Source organism: Pituophis catenifer, unplaced genomic scaffold (assembly GCF_029215685.1).
Source record: "Pituophis catenifer annectens isolate HBS135680 unplaced genomic scaffold, rPitCat1.0.hap2 SCAF_3, whole genome shotgun sequence".
NCBI lineage: Eukaryota > Metazoa > Chordata > Lepidosauria > Squamata > Colubridae > Pituophis > Pituophis catenifer.
In genome coordinates this window covers 48,904,688-48,923,101 of record NW_027256883.1, presented here as the reverse complement: position 1 = coordinate 48,923,101, position 18,414 = coordinate 48,904,688, and the positions used below count along the sequence as shown (strand labels likewise).

At 34.8% G+C, this 18,414-nt stretch overlaps 1 protein-coding gene across 3 annotated transcripts in view; it reads right to left on the bottom strand.

Annotated features, from left to right (window-relative positions):
* Window positions 1-388: 388 nt before the first annotated feature.
* Window positions 389-18,414, bottom strand: part of OSBPL1A (oxysterol binding protein like 1A) — a 56,859-nt gene continuing 38,833 nt past the window's right edge. For all 3 annotated transcript variants that reach the window (XM_070940580.1, XM_070940581.1, XM_070940582.1), the window contains 11 exons: window positions 13,126-13,201; window positions 12,071-12,205; window positions 11,554-11,651; window positions 11,036-11,218; window positions 10,190-10,297; window positions 9,859-9,948; window positions 9,529-9,655; window positions 8,567-8,683; window positions 8,095-8,218; window positions 6,988-7,078; window positions 389-1,659 (listed from right to left, as the gene is read on the bottom strand). In XM_070940580.1, the coding sequence (XP_070796681.1) occupies window positions 1,557-1,659; window positions 6,988-7,078; window positions 8,095-8,218; window positions 8,567-8,683; window positions 9,529-9,655; window positions 9,859-9,948; window positions 10,190-10,297; window positions 11,036-11,218; window positions 11,554-11,651; window positions 12,071-12,205; window positions 13,126-13,201 (1,252 nt within the window). In that variant the 3' untranslated portion in view covers window positions 389-1,556. The remainder of the gene's footprint in view (window positions 1,660-6,987; window positions 7,079-8,094; window positions 8,219-8,566; window positions 8,684-9,528; window positions 9,656-9,858; window positions 9,949-10,189; window positions 10,298-11,035; window positions 11,219-11,553; window positions 11,652-12,070; window positions 12,206-13,125; window positions 13,202-18,414) is intronic.

Sequence of the window (18,414 nt, the reverse complement as noted above, 5' to 3'; positions counted from 1 at the left end):
AAACCAGTAGTTTCCTTATGTTGATTTCCTGTACAAACTGAAAATTTAAAAATGATTGCTAGTAAAAATGTGGAAACTTTTACTTCAGACACCTTCAGCAGAAATATATTATATCATTTATTAGATTTGTGGAATTTTGAAGCCTTGTCTTTATAATGTATGAGTAAGACGAGAGAGAGATATCTGCGTACTTTGGAGTAGCAAAATAGAAAACAGCGTTTCAAGAATGAGAATGAGGGGGGGCGGGACCCCAGATGGAACCAGAACACCCTTGCAGGCTCCTGAGCCACTCTCAATGCCATCCTTCCAACACTGGGCCAAGAAACAAAAAACAACAACAAAAAAATTGTTTGTAATCTACTGAGAGCAAAGAATCAAACAGCACCTCTCACCGGACAGCGAAAGCCTTTATTTATTAGCAATAAAATATTCAGTTAACACTATTTCCAAACCACAGTTAAATTATACAAGAGCAGCAATCTCTCTGAAAATTCTCTACTCCACATTGTACAAATATATAATTTCATAAAAGTTAAAGCACCCCAAACATAGGGGTAAATTTGCTCTGTACAGTAGTCTCTCAACTGCTTTTGAAATGTACACACTTCCTTCTAGGGTTTGCTATGACAGCATAGACCCAGGAACATCTCTCTTCTTTGTAATGTCCCAACTTAATCTCATGTAGTGCAGAACACTTTGTGTGTGAATAAAGACTCTGTGGCCTTTCCAGGGTCGAACCACAGCTCCCATCATTCTTGACCGCTCAACATGCTACCAGGGCTGAAGTCCCACAATATTCGGACAACCACTAGTCCCATATCATATATTAGTGCGCTGCAGGGTTTTGTTTTGTTTTATTTTAGTTCAAATTAAATTTGTAAAGATTTAATGGCTCTTAATTCCTTAAAGATAGCATGTTAATAAAACTTGAAAGAGAAAATTCAAAACACTGCACTAAATAGGAGAAGATTGCTAAGTGATTTTATGCATTAATCCAATTTTAATTAAGTAGTAGTAGCTTGATGCAGAGAGTAAAAAATAAAGTTACAAATGAATTATCTATGATCCTGTATTTTATTAATTAATGGAATGCTGTCTTCAGGAAGTTGACTAATTCTTCCCCAAAAGTGTCATGCTCTTCTCATGCTTTAAGTCATAGAGTATTATAAGTCACGGATGATCATTTGTTACTGGGTTGAGAAGAAATGCCATGTTTTTCATTATATACTACTATAATTATTATTCACCAAAGAGAAAGTCAAAACTCAAAGGCATTTTTAACTGATCTTTAGTTCACAAATATGAGTAGCAATCTCCCTGTCTCTCCAAAGTACAGCACCAGTGATTATGTGCAAATACATCTCGCATTCTAGGGAGAATGCCAAAAAACCCAACGCTCCCTACAATAGCCTTGAGCTACGTTGTTGCAGGACCACCAGAACCGTATTCAATTGCAACCTTTCAAGATTTTAATTTTTTTCTAAGAATATAGGCATAAAAAAAAACACTGAAAACTGATTTAAGACTTATGTTAGCCTCAGAATTTCCAATGCATTTTAATAAATATCCGGCAAGTTGAAGTAGTTTCTTTCCCAGTAGTTCCCAGAATAAATCCAGTCATGTCCGCCAGTGTGAGGATTAGGACCTTGATGAAACCACCTGAAAGAGAGAAACTGTTTAAGGAAAGGAAACTGGTGTATATTCTTATTTATGAGAAAATTTAAACTGCCATAGGCCCTGAATAAATGGAAAATTCAGTAAATAATTATCTGTTGAAACAAAAGGGAAAATACAAAGGAAAGCTGAGTGACATTTACTTTGAATGAAAATGTGCAAATGAATTAACAATGTACTGTGGTAAAGATAAAAAGCCCTTAGGCTAGTCCTCATTTAGTAACTGCCTTGGATAAGTGATTGGAAATACAACAGTAATAAACTGTAATAAAAAAATCAATTTTCCAACCAAAGCAGGCATTTACAACAAAAGTTTTCGGTGTCAATTTCAGGCACAGCAGTGGCCAGAGGCTTCTAATGAACTAATTCAGTTCACAGAGCTGAGCTTGTTAACTTTGGGTTAGTGCTGTTGTGGGAAGCCTGGACTGCGAAGAAAAGTAGCTCAGGAAAAGATAGCTTGTTTAATGTCTATGGAGATTCTCAACCATCCAGGTCATGGTTGTCCCAAAGGTGCTTTTTTCAAGTGGCAACTGGACTTGTTTTTCTTTGAAGATGTTTGGCTTCTCATTCAAGAAGCTTCTTCAGCTCTGACTGGATGGTGGGGAGGATTTATATTCCTTGCAGACAGCTGGTCATTTGCATTCTTTTAGCGAGTCATTGAGGCCACTTGGAGTGTTTATCTGTGTCCGCAGGGTCACCCGAGTAGTGCAAATGGGTGTGGAGCCTTCTTGGAATGGCTGAAAAAACAAAGTCCAGTTGCCTCTTGAAAAAAAGCACCTTTGGGTTAGTTTGTTTAAGCAATCTCTCTGCCTGAGGAAATAATAAACAAACAAACAAAAAATAGGCAGAGGACACTGTACCAGAGAATTTAATCTAAATCAGGGGTGAAGTGTAAAATTTGTTACTACCGGTTCTGTGGGCGTGGCTTGGTGGTGGTGGGTAATGGGACTGGGTGGGCGTGGCCAACTTTAAAAAAAAAAAAAAACTTTTCAAAGCATTTTTTCTAATGCTTTGAAAAGCCTCTGCTGATCAGGCAACTCAGCTGGGATCATCAGAGAGGCTTTTTAAAAAATGTTTTGAAAAGCCTCTGATGATCCCAGCTGAGCCGTTCGATCATCAAAGGCTTTTTTTTACTTTTAAAAGCATTTTTTCATCGGAAGAGGTTGTAGAAAAAATGCTTTTAAAAGTAAAAAAAAAAAGCCTCTGATGATCATGCGGCTCAGCTGAGCGTTGGGGGGGGGCACCGGGGTTTTTGCTACCGGCTCTCCAAACCACCTGCCGCCATTGCTACCGGATCAGGTGATCCGGTCCGAACCGGGAGCATTTCACCCCTGATCTAAATGAAACAATCTTTGCAGAGTATCTCAGTCACATGTTCACTTGATCACCGCTTTGCTTAATAACTGAGTGGTAGGAACCAATGGAAATCACTAAATGAGGACTACTTGTATTTTATCAACTGGTAGGAAGCACAGGAAGGAGGATATTTTGGCAAAAAGTCTGTTGTGGAAGAAACTTTCCCTTGGGAGTGCTGGTTTTACTTTTCCTTCTTATCCACACACTTATCCAAAGAGCTGGTAGGGCCAGAAAAATGGTCAGCTCTGAGGCTGGAAGAGAGTTTTGGAAGCGGCCTGAAAAAGCCTATCTCTTACTTTGGTCCCCATTGAATTGTGGCAGATACGGGACCAACTAGTGAATTTTAAGCTAGTGATTCAGTGGAAACCAAAGAAGTGAGTTTCTTCTCACATTGTGAGAACAGAATCTGGTTTCAATAAAAAATGCATCCATTATTAAATAGAGAACCTGATAGGACAACGAAGATAATCCTCGGAAGAAATAGTAGAAGGACTAGTCCATCAGCAAAGAAAAATATTCACAATCATCTCAGCGGAATGGGAAACAAATGAATTTGATAAAAGGAACTTTATTCATACTTATGGCATCACTTGTTATTTTTAGGCATTGCAAATAATTTTAAATCTTCAATGCAAATCCAAACATGTCAGCGTAGTAACAAAAATAATATTACAAGAGTCTGGGCCACTGACTGACTTTTAGAAAAAGCAAAACATAATACACTGAATTTAAGAAAGTATTAATAAATAGCTAAGAGTACAGCCTGTCGAGAAATTCATGCCAACTTTTTTTTAATATAGCAACTTTTTTTAAAATATGAAGGCAAAGTCAGAACGGCACATAAAGCTAATAAATTGAAATTATGTTCTGACATGGAAATAAATAGAAAAACATACAGAGGCCAAAGAAAAATATTCAAGAGTGTTTATAATAAATTGCTAATTTATAAATTAGTCTACCTCATATACTAGAAAATAAAAAGCTATGCATCCAGCAACTATTCAAATCCTCCCCTGAGGCTCCTGAAAGAGAAATTTAGATTCCTACCTTATTTCCTGATAAGCCTATTTAAATTTTCAGGATCAATGTGCCTATACACTTCTTGGTGCCAGGGGAACTGAAGCACCAATGTCGACAACCACTGTGGTGGTTGTAACGTGCTGCTTCAGCAAGCATATTTTCCATTTGCAAGCCAAAGACCATTTGCTCCAAGCAGCAGCACTGCATGTAACATACCCAGCATATTACGGACTGAAAGAAAGGACTAATATTCCAGGCTATTTCCAATATCTCTGTATAATAGATATGCTCTGCAGCATTATGAAGAATTAAGAAATACCCTAAAAAACACCTTTTAGAAGTCACAATACACTTCAGAATAATGAATAACATGCATTTATTTACTTATTAAATATATTTATATGGCCACCTAATTCATACCCGGTGGCTCTAAAGTTTGGAGTTTATTTAATGCAAAGAAGTAAAGTTTGTATGAATATACATATTAAAGAGTAAGTGTGCACTGGAATAAGGAGGGCTTTTGGAAACCTTAAAATGATATGGCCATTAAATTTGTTTGCACATGAGGGCATGAATCTTGATTGCCGTCTTCCAGCCCACTTTCTTTAGAATGCTTGGCCCTTTGCTGGAGATGACATGAGAAACCCACAGCACAATCAAGTAGTCATGTTTTTGTGGAAATCAACAACGAATCATTGTTTTAATCGCCCCCTGATTCATTGTAATTACGATAAACTTGTGTCCAAGCCTGAATTATATCATGCACTACTAAGAGTAGCACAAAGGCCACATTTTTGAAAATCGTGATGAATGCTTCTCTTCATCAAAGTAAAAACCTAAGAGCATCTTCCACTATAAAGGCAAAGGAAGGAATCTAATTCCAAAAGAAATGTTGAATGCTAAGCATGGCACTGAAATGCTTAAAAAAAAGCATCTTTGCCATATGATGTTACTTTCAGTTGTTTTGCAGTTAAAACTATTAATCCTGGCCAGGATTATCCTGATTCATCAGCACTGTCTAAAAGCAGTTAAAAGGCTGCTGAAAGGATTGAAGGAAAAACAATATCACTTCCAAGTCCAAATTGAAGCCGCTTCAAAAATGGAGCATAAGAAAGTATTTGAAAAAAAGATGAATTTGGTTCTTTGGTTCCCTTTAAATATACTATTTTTTCTTATTTTATATGGATCAATATATTTCACATATGGGGGTTTACAAGATCACTCTATGACTTTATCCTTGTAACATCTCTGCAGAAAGAGATTTAAGTTTCTGATTTTAAACATTATGTGATCCTCCTAGATTTTTGGAGAAGATTCAGATACTGTTTTGCAACTCTTTCTATTCCCTATTGCACACAGGAAACACTAAGAGCTATCAATCTGGTAACCCTAAACCTGATCTGAATAAAAATGCAACCTGATTGAAATATTTTATAATCTACTTTATCCAAAGCAGCAATATTAGAGCAAAGGCATGAGCAAATGGTAATTGCATAATTATGAATTTTTAAAAGAAATCGTAAACTGTCAATATTGTGAAAAATATAGATAATCCTTGCTTAAAGATTACCTCATTCAGCAACTGCTTGAAGTTGCAACAGTGATGAAAAAACAATTTTATGACCAATGGTCACATTTATGTCCCTTGCTGCATCCTCAGTCAAGTGATCACCATTACAGTCACTGTGATTGATCTGTTGCTTTTCTACCTCTCCTTGCGGTGGAGGGACTGGAGAGGAAGGTATTACAAGAGAGTAAGCAGGCACACAATAGGGAATGCACTGGATGGTTTGTATAGCGTGCTAGTGCCTGCCGACTCTACCACATTCCTTTCTATGTGTATTGTTTGTCTGCTTGTAATCTCTTCCTTTCCAATGAATGCTAATGCAAACGTTAATTCTCTTCTTGCTAATTATCCCAGTGCAGGGAGTGGTTAGGAGGCATACAAAAGCCAAAGCCAAAAGTATGAAACTAAATAATCTTGTAAATTTCAAACCAGTATTGCTGGGGTGAGTATTCAAAGGGCAGGGTAATGGGGGAAAGGAAAGCATGGTCTGGTCACTTAATATCCCACTTAGTGATTGTTTCATTTAACAATAGGACTGCTGATCCTAACTGTGGTTGCTCAATTTGGACTACCGAATTGGAGTACAGATGCTTAAATATAATGTTTAAATATAAAGTGTGATACAGAGATTCAGAAGTGCCCCTTCCAAATACATCATGGACTGAATGCAGAATAAGATAAGTTTCCCAACAGACAGCTCTTAAAGTGGTAGCCAAATTTGTTATTTTAAGCAGTACATTATGTAAGCAGATAGTCTTGTTACCCCCATAACCACAAATCAAATATAAATTAAAATCCAAATTTTAATTTGTATGATTGTGTACAATTACATAATCACACCAACTGTCCGAACTCAATCTTATTTAATGGACTTCACAATTAAGTAAGAGTGATTTTCTGTTAAATGGCAATGAAATTCAAACTTTTCTCCACTGAATCTGAAATCCATTAACCTGAGTTCCAATAAATTTAGTTTTCCAATATTTTCATAAGTTCTTGAGTAATTTCACTAATAAGTGATTGTGTACTGCTAACCAAAAATCATTTTTTTCCCCCTGAAAAATGAGAAGGTAATGCCAACTCCAAACCTTTTGAAAGCTTTATATGAAGCAAGAGTTTCATCAAGAAGCTCTGAATCAAAGGAACATAACATTGACCAGTTATTGTTGTACAATGTTTAAGATACCACAAGAAAGTGAGTATTGCCACTTTTTAGAACAATAATTCCAAGAGCACAGCACCTCTCAAGCAATAAATCTCTCAATGGTAATGTTAAAAAATGGTAATATTAAGCAAATTTAGGCAAGGGGTTAAGTTCAAAGCAATTTTGTCCATTATCTTATCATGAACATAATTTTCTGTTTACTAACCTTGTGTTCCAGTCTTCCTCTGATTTAGACCTGTTTTTACGAGCAGCTCTTTGTTTTTCTTCAAGCCTTTTCTTTTCTTCACTGGCTACATCTACCAAAAGTTTTTTAAAAAAGAAGGAGGGGGGAGGGAACAGGATGTATCAAATTATAATCTATTAAAATAATACTTGAGTGGTAGTAATGTATAAATTTAGTAATAATGATAATTTATAAATATTTTTTCATTAGTATAATTTATATAAGATTTCTGTGTATTTTCACAAACTTTATTAAGTAGCTGATTATTCAACAATAAATTAACCCTTTTATCTTCCATGCTCCAAATAAATGAGTTGGCTAATTTACAATATTTGGTATGTACTTCTCCTCTTCTCTTTTCAAGATTAAACCTTTTCCTTTATACATTTACAATATTTTGTACAATATGCATATTTATTTATATAAAAACAATAACTTTAACAGCATTGTTACAATAAAATCAAGCAATCCCTTTTTTTTAAAAAAAAAAACTGTTTTTCTGTTTTCATGAGAAAGGCAAGCTAGAGCAATGTTTCTCAAACTTAGCATATTGCCTCAAAAGTTGAACTCATCTTAAAATTGCAAAGTTTGAGAAATACTGAGCTAAATTTCCCCAAGACAGGCAACACTATCATTTATATAGAATAAAAACAGACAAACAAGCTGCCTTATTGATTCTGGCCTGGAGTGATCCAATGCAAATATTCTTAAACAAGGTTTCAGGTATTTCCTAAACTAGACATAGGGCTATTGCAAATTCTTTGCAGGAATTTGTAATAAGCATTTTTTTTAAAAAAACAAAGCAGTTGTATCTTTCCAGGTTTATGCAGTTACTTCAGAAGTTGCTTCCAGCTTCCTCTGTCAAATGCATGTATTGGAAACAGCTGGGAACAGCTGTGTGAATTCAAAAAGATGTGGCTGTTTTGAAAAGAAGAGCCTTGTGTTCCAAAGCACAATCTTATTGCACTACTTTTTTATTCACTAACGTATGTATCAACAAGTTGTTCTGTAAAACATGATTGCCACAATAGACTTAAATATTTCAACATTCTTATGTCAAGAAACTTTAAACCCAGACTATTGAGTTACCTATTTCACCATTTTCCATAGCTCTTACATCTGGCCTTAGCCTGCAGTCAGTTTTAGGAATAACACTTTCCATTTCCTGATCCAATTCATTCAACATCATAGCAAAAGTAGTAAAGTTGTACATCTAAAAATAAAATAAATGGCTGTAGAATGTTCCATTTATAAAGAAATATTAGTTGTTAATGTATTTGCAGCCTCTAAAGAAAGTATCCACTGCACCCCTTAAATAAACTAATTATGTTTAGGTAAAGCGTTCATTCCCCCCCCCCCAAACACACTTTCTTCACTGTGTAATTTCTGACAGCAAGACTGACAAAAATGTAGACCATTGTTTCTCAACCATGGCAACTTAAGTTGTTTGGACTTTATCTTCCAAAATTCCCTAGTCAGCTTGCTATATAAATTATATTAAACATAGAAATTGACCAAGGTTGAAAAGGATGTATACCACTGAATTCAAGGCTCCTCTCACCTGTGTCGAGTTTGAAGGCCTTGGAGCTATTTTCCACAACAACACACTTCCAGGGATCACACATATACTTTCACATTCTGGCAAGGGCATCTCATCCGGCTCATCTGAATTGCCTGTCTACAATGTAGTGTGAAAACCAGCACATTACACCCAGAAATAACATTTTAGTGCAGCTCTGTAAACATAATGCAGCTCTATATACAACTGTATAAAAATGTAAAGGTTTCCTGTGTCTAGTTGTGTCCGATTCTAAGGATTGGTGCTCAGCTCAGTTTCCTAGCTGAAGAAACTAGCATTGTCTGGTGGGACCGGAAGTTGGCAAATTGATTGTTTTCGGCCTCCGGAGGGCCTGCGGGTGGAGTGAGGAAGGCTGTTTTCGCCCTCCCCAGACTCCTAGAAAGGCTCTGGAGGCTAGGGACAGCAAAAAACGGGCCTTTCAGTCCCACCCGAAGTTGGTAAACAGGCAGTTTCTGGCCTCCAGAGGGCCTCCGGGGGTGGGGGGTGGGGAAGGCTGTTTTCGCCCTCCCCAGACTCATAGAAAAGCTCTGGAGACTGGGGAGAGAGAAAAATGGGCCTTCCCCACCATCTCCCCGAGGTCCTCTGGAGGCAGGAAACAGCCTGTTTCCCTACTTCTGGTGGGCCCAGAAGGCCCGAAAATCAGCTGGCCGGCATGCGCATGCGTGCCGGAGCTGAGCTTACATGTCCACTGATATGGCTACGCATGCCACCTGTGGCACACGTGCCATTTGTTCGCCATCATGGGCCTATAGTTTGTGACAGTCATCGGAATCCCAGAAAAGAAAACTTTTAACATATTTGGACCTTTTTGAGAAAGTATGGAGTTTATGAAATAATTTTCAAAATCATGCATATCTTCCAACAGATAGTTCTGAATAGAATACTTATTATTTCAATATTTAAAGAGAAATTACTATTTCTATTCTATTTTTTAGTATTAATACCTGTTTATTGTTTTTCTTCTCTTCTGTGTTTTTCTTGTCATTCTTTTTGTAAGCTTCAAATGTAGTAAGATCGACACTGTACAAACACTCAGTCCATTTTCCGTAGAGTGCACAAAGTTTCTTTTTGCTGTCAAACCCCACCAAAACAATTAATTTTAGAAACATTAGAGTGTTTTGGATTAGCTAGGTTCCTATTTTGTACCAAAGTTACACAAAGCAGAAGCTACAGAATGTTCTCAATACTGTATTTGAACCACATTATCAAACAATGTACACTACTGAAATATTTATTTCTCCCCACATATTTTAGTAATACATGGTTTTATTTACCTTTTATCTTGAATATGGCCTTCAACTTTGTGTAGTTCTTTTCCAAAAAGGCCACAGGGCTTGAAGTTTAGCATGCATTTTTCACCAGTTCTATGAAAGAAATATGAAACCTTTTAGTGTACTACTAATAGGACTTTAAAAAATAAAGAAAAAAGACCCCCTACTCTCATGTTCAGCATGGATATTGGTTTTCTAATCATCTAGTGGCTACTATTTCTTTACAGTGACCTTTACTTGTTATTTATTGTTGCCTTGCAATTAAAGTAGTTGTTCTATTAATGTTTAATGTGAAGCAAATTTAAGCAAACCAAAGAGTAAATTTCCAACTTACTTGTGATTGGTTATTTCCACATTTCCATATTGCTCAATCCAAAGTTTGCCCACAATAATATTATGTACACAGCATGTAGGATTCGTCCATGTATATGCCTCATTGTGTCTGAAAAGGAAAATAATAAAACCAATTAAGATTCATACAAGGCTTTTAAAATGACCATACAATCTTAAAAAGTACACAAATCAAGATATTAATTTATTCTTTTCCATTAGCAATATAACAGCAAATGTGATACTATCAATCACACACAAATGTTTGCTTTATGTTTCCCATAGCACAGATAACCCAGGAAAAAAAGATCTACTGATAGAAGAAGGTTGGCTGGCTGGTTGGTTGGTTGGTTGGTTGGTTGGTTGGTTGGTTGATTTATTTATTTATTTATTTATTTATTTATTTATTTATTTATTTATTTATTTATTTATTTATTATTTATTTATTTATTTATTTATTTATTTTGTCAAACATGTACAAGATAGCAGGTATGAATATGAACATGGACATGAACAAGAGAAATTAATACAAATAAATGGGGACAGTAGGACAGGGACAGTAGGCACGCTGGTTTTCTTAATATAATAATATGAATTCCTAAAAACATGGCAATTTCAGAATAGTTCAATTATTTTCAAGCTAAGAACATTACTCTATGTAGTTTCCTGCTTGTCAAATATAAATTATTAGGTAAATTTACTATAAGTCACATAAAAAGTGATTTTAATAAAACAGTCACATATACTTTACTATTATTTGTGTTCACACAATGGATTAAATTCCATTCATTCTATGTCTGTATTGCTTGCAATTTCTAATCTAGTTCAAGATTAATATTGACCAACTTACTCAAGAAGCTTTAGAGTTATTATTCCCTTTGGTTCTGCTTCAACACTCTTTCCCCAAAACTTGAGTTTAGGATAAATGGAACCATGAAATATGAAGTCATTATTCACTCCTTCAGCATAAAAAGCACTAATTGGTGGGTGATGACTAACTTGTTCCGAGATGAGTCTGAATCCAAGATCCTCTCTATGCAGTAAAATAAAGTGATAATTAGAAATACTTAGCTACAAAATGGGGTAAAACACAAACATTTCCATATCAAATTTTATTACACAAAAATAAATTTTTTAATTATTACTGGAATATTTGAGGGCAAGCTATGTTTTCTTAATATACCAACATTACTGAACTACACAGAAAAGACATGAAAGATAATTCTCAAATGAAGACTTTAACTAATGCAGTTATTAAGTAGGGAGTCAATACTTTTAATACTGCATAAACCACAGGGGACTAATTTTGTCTTTCCATTTCATGCCCAAGAAAGAATACCTGGAACGGTTTGATAGTGCATTTATTACCTAACAAGTTCATATGTCTCTCCAAGTAATGGATTGAATGGCTTTCCTGTACGTTCCCACTGAGAGGCTACAGCTGAGACAGCAAAAGCAGCTACACACTGTTGAAAAAACAATTTTATATGTTATTTCTTTTGACTTTCACTAGAAAAATCTTACTTAATCAGCAGCTTTTGAAGCATTAATTCTCATTAAGTCAAATCAGTCTCATTTGACTCATGCTCAGCTTCTAATGGCTATATAGACAGACACATTCTGGTTCTCTTCTCATATGAAAAAGGTAGTGAAAAACATTTAAAATATTAAAAAGAGTGATTAAATTATCACCATTAGTTTTTAAGAAGTTAAACAAACCTGCTTAAAGTTAAATTGCAGGTTGGATATTCAGTAGCTTCACTTTTATAATATCACTGTAAAGATCTCATTATATTTTATTTCTTCAAATAGCCTTCACTTAAATTCATAAGATTTTCTAGAAATAAACAACCCAATTATTTCCCAACTCTTGAGACAGAAGTACCTTCATTCTTTCAACTGGGTCAGAAAGCAAGCTGGCTTTATGAATTAAGTATGTATGCTCCATGTATTCTGTCAGTCGCTGTAGGAAACTCAGGGGCTCATTAAAAATTACTGGCATAGTGATTTTGGACAGCTCCTAGAAGAAATTTAAAAGCAATATTACAAAGTGTATGCAAATGTTTATTTATATGTCTGAATAGTTTTGGTTTACCATAAAAACAAAGTTAGACAAAAGAAGTAAACATGAACCTAGATATAAATTTATACTATTAATTTAAGGAACAGCTAATATGGCTTGATGAGTATCATATTGAAGTCAAAAAAAGAATTGTATATCCATACTGAATCTGAAGATTGTGATTCTGGACCACTGTACTCTCAATCTGACCTCTTTCACAGAGTTGTTGGAATGATAAAATGGATAAGCAAGAGAAGAACTACACATAGCATGAAGGCAAGATAATATATACACTATATTGTAAAACCCAAGTTACACAAGAATAGAAAGATCAAGTCTTATTAGTCTTTGCTTTACAGTGTCTAACAACTATATGAACAAATATTTAGGGCTCTTCAATATGCATTAATGCAAAGAGTCAATATTGACTAGGTGACTTCACCTGTGAAGTAAAGTACCTAATTAATAGGCACTATATACATTTAAAAATCCAAAGTATTCTTCTATTAACATACATGTAGGATATGCAAAATGGGAAAAAGTGTACAATTGACTGTAATCTCACTCCATCTTTGCAGGAAAATGCTACAATGCCTAGTGGGTATATTAACTTTCTGAATAATTTTTCTCTCCTTAGATCTCTTTATGCTGCCAATTAGTTTTCCTAAGTGTGCTGAAAATAAAACACTGCAAATTTTATAAATGAGTAAATAAATGGACAACAAATATTTGACTATGTGGTGGAATGGGCTAGAAGCACTCTTTAATGCATTCTATAGGGATAAAAAACCCCATAATAATTTATTTCAGAAATGAAACCATAAACAATACAAATTTGTAATTAAAATAAGGCTCTGTTAAAAATCATATTTACCTACCATTCCAATGCACTTTCTTAAGATACTCCAAATACTGAAGTCATTTCTTGAAAACATTGGAGAGGGCAAGCTTGTCCTAGATTGGAGCGGAGGCAGGAAAACTATTTAATATGCTACCATGTTAATTACACAGAATATACTTTATACTATTTAAAATAAATCCTGAACACAAGCCTATGTACCTTAGCACTAGAAGCCAGGTTTTAACAACTCCTTTTCTTCCACACCTACTCACTCATGAGGAATAAATTCTCAAACCAGAGCTATGCATCCTATTATAAAACTTCCAACTGCTTTGTGTAAAGCAAAAACACACCTTTGGTTTTGAGACAAGTGCGGATAACGGATTTGATGTGAGCCTCGTCATATATTGGATCATTGGAGATTCCTTCATCTTCCTTATGTGCATATCAATTCTAAAAATTCTCAGTCTCTTGTGCTAGCTAGAATTCTAGAAGCTGGTTTACACTATGGGAAGTGGTTCAAATTTAATTACTTGCTTATAACGATTTCTATCCCACTCAGCTCCTAGGAGTCCAGATTGTTTTAGACATAAAAAGTATTCTAAAAACTTGTAAGTTACAGATGCCAACGTATTTTTTGTACTATTGGGGCCTCCCATGAATGAGTGAGCATGTAGTTAAATAACTTAACCTTTTGGCTCCCCATGCCCCAAATTTGGGAATTTTGGGTAGATGATTAAGGGCTTAAACTAAATGCTTTAAAAAGTCTGAGCTTCTTCGAAGTACTAAAACAGTTCCTCACCCCACCCAATTTTGGAATTCAGCCTCTGACATAGTGTGCAAAGCTTTATGGAACACTCCAAAACAAGAAAACAGCCCACTCCTGAAGTAAAACTGAGGATCACAGAGACCTAACTGAGCTTAATGTTGGTTTCCCCAATGTGGTTATAATTTACTGAAGTGTAGGATTGGGAAACTGTGTTAAATTCTTTGCAATCAAATCCTTTCAGTGGTATTTATTCACAGATAACATTATTATTAACAGTCAATAATAAGAACTGAATTCTATTATCAGAAAAACTAATTAGCTAGGGAACACTCACTGCTGGGCAAAAATAGTTCTGGATAGCCATCCCTGCCTCCCAATTTGAGAGGACTACATATACACATAATATTTTTTCCATACATGTAAGTTTATAAAATCTCCAAAACTAATCTGAAATTGTACAAAAAACAAGGACACTCATGGTCACTGTTCAATTGTTTCTTGCAAGAGTCACTCCAGAATACAGATGAGCTTTGCAGCATAACTCATCATGCCCCTGCAAGATAACTGTGACTTTCCCCAGTTATAGCTTGAAGCAGAGAAGCCCAGAAAACTAGTTTCATGGAGCCCATAATGGTCAGAAAAAATGAACATGCATATTGTGCAGAATGTAAAAGTTCTTTATGCCTCCAACTCATCTTTACTTTGGAGAAGCTTCCTCTTTACTTGTTTGTTCTGACTGACCTGGAGCCAAATGCCTTCAACTTTTTGCAAATCAGGAAACACTGTTTTTTCCATCACTAGAACATCAAAAACCCATCACCATACTAATAAAGATTAGTTTTTAATCAGGGATATCGTTGTGTACTCCTATGTTCAAATGCTTCGTTCATTCTTTAGAGAGATAGAACCACTATGAACTACCATTCCAAGTGAAATTTATTTAATTTATATGCTGCCCATCTCACCGATAGGGTAACTCGAGGTGGATTACAGAACATAAAAAGATAAATAGAAAAGCAATTAAAAATTTAAAACTATGCATATTAAAATTTTAAAACAATGCAATTGAAGCAGAAAAGAATTTGGCCATAAGCCCTTATGATACAGAAGAATAAATTTGCAGAAATAATCTTCAAAACACATTAAATTCCAAAATCACAGGATCATAGAGTTGGAAGGGACCTTAGTTTTCTAGTCCAACCTTCTGCCAAGGAACAAACACTGAATGTCAAGAAAAACAAATTAAAAAAGCAATATTCCATAAGCCAAGCATTCAGAGTATATTAAAACAGAAGATAATTTTGAGGAGCGTGTAGTTTTATTACTATGTATGAAGAAATATCTCTAAAGGATAATTTATTCTATTTTTTAGCTATTTGACTTGAGGAATTGTATATACTATATTAATTAAGGTCACATAAATGAATTGCCTCCATATAATTCAACTGATGTTTTGTGCTTTGGCATATCACAGGAGAAATGTACTGTTACTCTGGTTGAGTAATCAAACAATTTTCAGTCCCAGCCATTGTGGAGACATATCAAACTAGCTCGATGCCTACTTTAAACCAACTATTGTCTAAGTCCCAATTAGTCCAAATCTTCGAAGTGACCACATTTTTACACACATTTAAACTCCAGAATGGCATGCAAACAGTCAAATCTTCCACCTCAAATAAGTCAGGAGGGAAGAGAGAGAGATTTTCTATCTTCTCTTTTAGAACTTCCACACTTATCTAAAACAGAACTGTAATGTTCTGTCCCCCAAATTTTCAATTTTTTGCCAAACCCTCCAGTGATATTTTTCTACACTTCTCAGCTGGGGCTAAGGAAAGCTTCAGAAAAATAGTAACCTTTTATTCCCCTTGCTCCTTCAATTGCTTTTCTGTCTCTTGTAGGGTCCAGCAGAAAACCTCCTTAATCCCACTGACCCACTCCTAATATTTTTACAAAAAGTAATTCCCAAGACTTCCTCCTTCAGCTCAATATAATTCAGCTATCTCCAACCCTCAGCGAACGTTCTCCTTTGGTTGGCTTTTGTTCAATTACTAAAATGACCCTACTCACATTTTACTAGCAACACTACTGAGGAATCACAACAAATAGCAGCTTACCCTGTCACCTGTATCCTAGATGAGCACTAAGATCATTCTCAAACTACTCTTAACTCTATTCATTTCCTGCCTGCATGCTTCATTGCAGATGATGCATGTTCAAATTTTCATGATATCATGTTTTGCACTGAGTAGCATAGGAGAAGCCAAGATGCCAGAAGGAAAAAGCAAATGTGATGGAAAATGAAGGAATAAGATGTTAGTTCCTGCAACCTTTGATTAGCAAAACTGTTAGACTGCATTAGACTGAATAAAGAAAGAAACAAGATCATTCCAAAAGTGAAGACAGAATTGATCAGTGAATGGTCACTTTTAAGATTGCATACAAATATAGAAATACTTTTTGGCATAATTTAATCACGGGTTCCTAGGCATTATCATTCAAAAGAAAAAAAAAGTTTTTTTATATTATATACCACACAAACTACATGTTCAAGGCAGTCTCTTGTTATATCTATGTAATTTGTGTCCAATCAAACTTTGAGAATTTGACAGACGCTGAAAAACCTTTGTGATGTTTAGCCCTTGAAAAACATAAACAGCTCCAGGCTATATAGGTAGATGTCATAAAACCTATATTTAAACTGTGGAGTATCTTCTTATGAAAATTTCTTCCCCTTCTATTTAGAGATTCTACCTTGAAAAAGTCTATTAGCTAATTTACAAATACTATATCTGTGAAAAAAAGCAGTGGTCCTTTCACAGGATAGACCTGCATCCAGTAAACATTTTGATCTACTTGAAGACAGACAGGAAGTCCCTTTTATAGGACAAGTCCTTGATCCAGGGTATCTGAAAGAAAATTCACAAGTGAGAGAAATGTTCTCCATTTCAGAAATAAGCTGTATGAAGATCATCAGAAAGAAAATTCCTTGCATTTATCTCTCATTTCTAGGATCAGGTTTTTAATGTTCCTTATTATGTGAGGTATAGTACAGTACTTTACAGTTGGATCTTTTTTTCTTCATTTCACTATTAGAATGCACGAGAAGATATGAAAGGAGCAAAATATTAACAAAATAAATTATTTATAATTTTTTAGCTGATAAAACACTTTATTTTATATTACTTGCTTATATCTGACTAGTACCAAAACAAATTTTGAACTAAAGGTAGTTTGCTAAAACAGAAATCGTGCATTTAAGGTGGCAGAAAATGAAATGTTTTAACTTTTAATGTGTGTTTTAATGTTTTTAACCTTATAGTTGTTTTATACTGCTATTTATGACATTGTAGGCTGCCCAGATTTGCTTGATAGTGAGGTGGATAGTATATAAATTTAATAAATAAATAAATAAATAAATAAATAAATAAATAAATAAATAAATAAATAAATAATAAAATAAAATAAAATAAAATAAAATAAAATAAAATAAAATATAAGATTATGGCTTTAATTTCAGGATACATTTTTTTCACGATTAGTTTAGAGAAGACAAACTACCAGAAAACTATGTCTGCTTATAAATATAAAGTAAAATAAAATAAAATAAACAGCAGTGTATCAGCCATAAATTCAAGATCTGGTTTTAGGCAAATCTCTCTCCCCCTTTATATAATCACATTTGAGTGTTATTCCCATAAAAAATGGGCCTCATATTTTGATAGTAAAGGGCCACCTTCAATGTTTGGAAGGAGTTCAGAGCCACGGATGGTGGGCATTGGGTGTGGGACTGTAATGCTGCAAATGGCTGGAAACCATTTTTTGTTTTCATAGCTTTGGGGGAAGTTGTAGAGTTGTGTACTTGCTTTCTTAAACTATTTTAAGATCATTTCATGGCTTACACTAAAGTTTTCATGCACTTTCTGTTTCAAAATGGCAGTGACCCATATCATCAGCCATTGGGGTCAAAGGGGATCCTGGTGTAACATAAAAAGGGACTTAAGAGATATTTTGGGATGAAAGGTTCTTTAATATGGGAAACAGAACTATGGTTTTTTCATTATTACTGAACAGAATCTACTACAAAATGTTGTAATATAGCGTTTTCAAACAAGTTGGTACCTGGTTATTTTTTTCAGGATATTCGATTTCATCCCTTTTATTTTTCTTCTTCAACTATCAGAATTTGTGGCCATTGTTTAGTTGCTTTTTTTCCCTTTTCTGCCAACTTTGGAAATCTTCATTTCTTCCGTTTGACTCATGCTCTTCGGGTCTCAATGTTAATGCTACTCAGAGAATAAACTTCTTAGTGAATAGACATGCCAAAAAGGCAAACTTCTGTTCTGGATCAAAATTAGGAATTTCGAATGAAAATTCCCTTTGAAAATAGTGAAGTTGGTAAGACAATGTTTCCCATCAAGTGGAAAGTATTGGTTTTGTTCCTCAGGGGAGACATTAGATGCAGAGCAATAGCCATTAATGTTGGTCATAGTTTTAGTTTTGCAAATATTCCTGGTATTCTTAGCTTCTTCAACCATGTACTTTCAATATTATATGCAG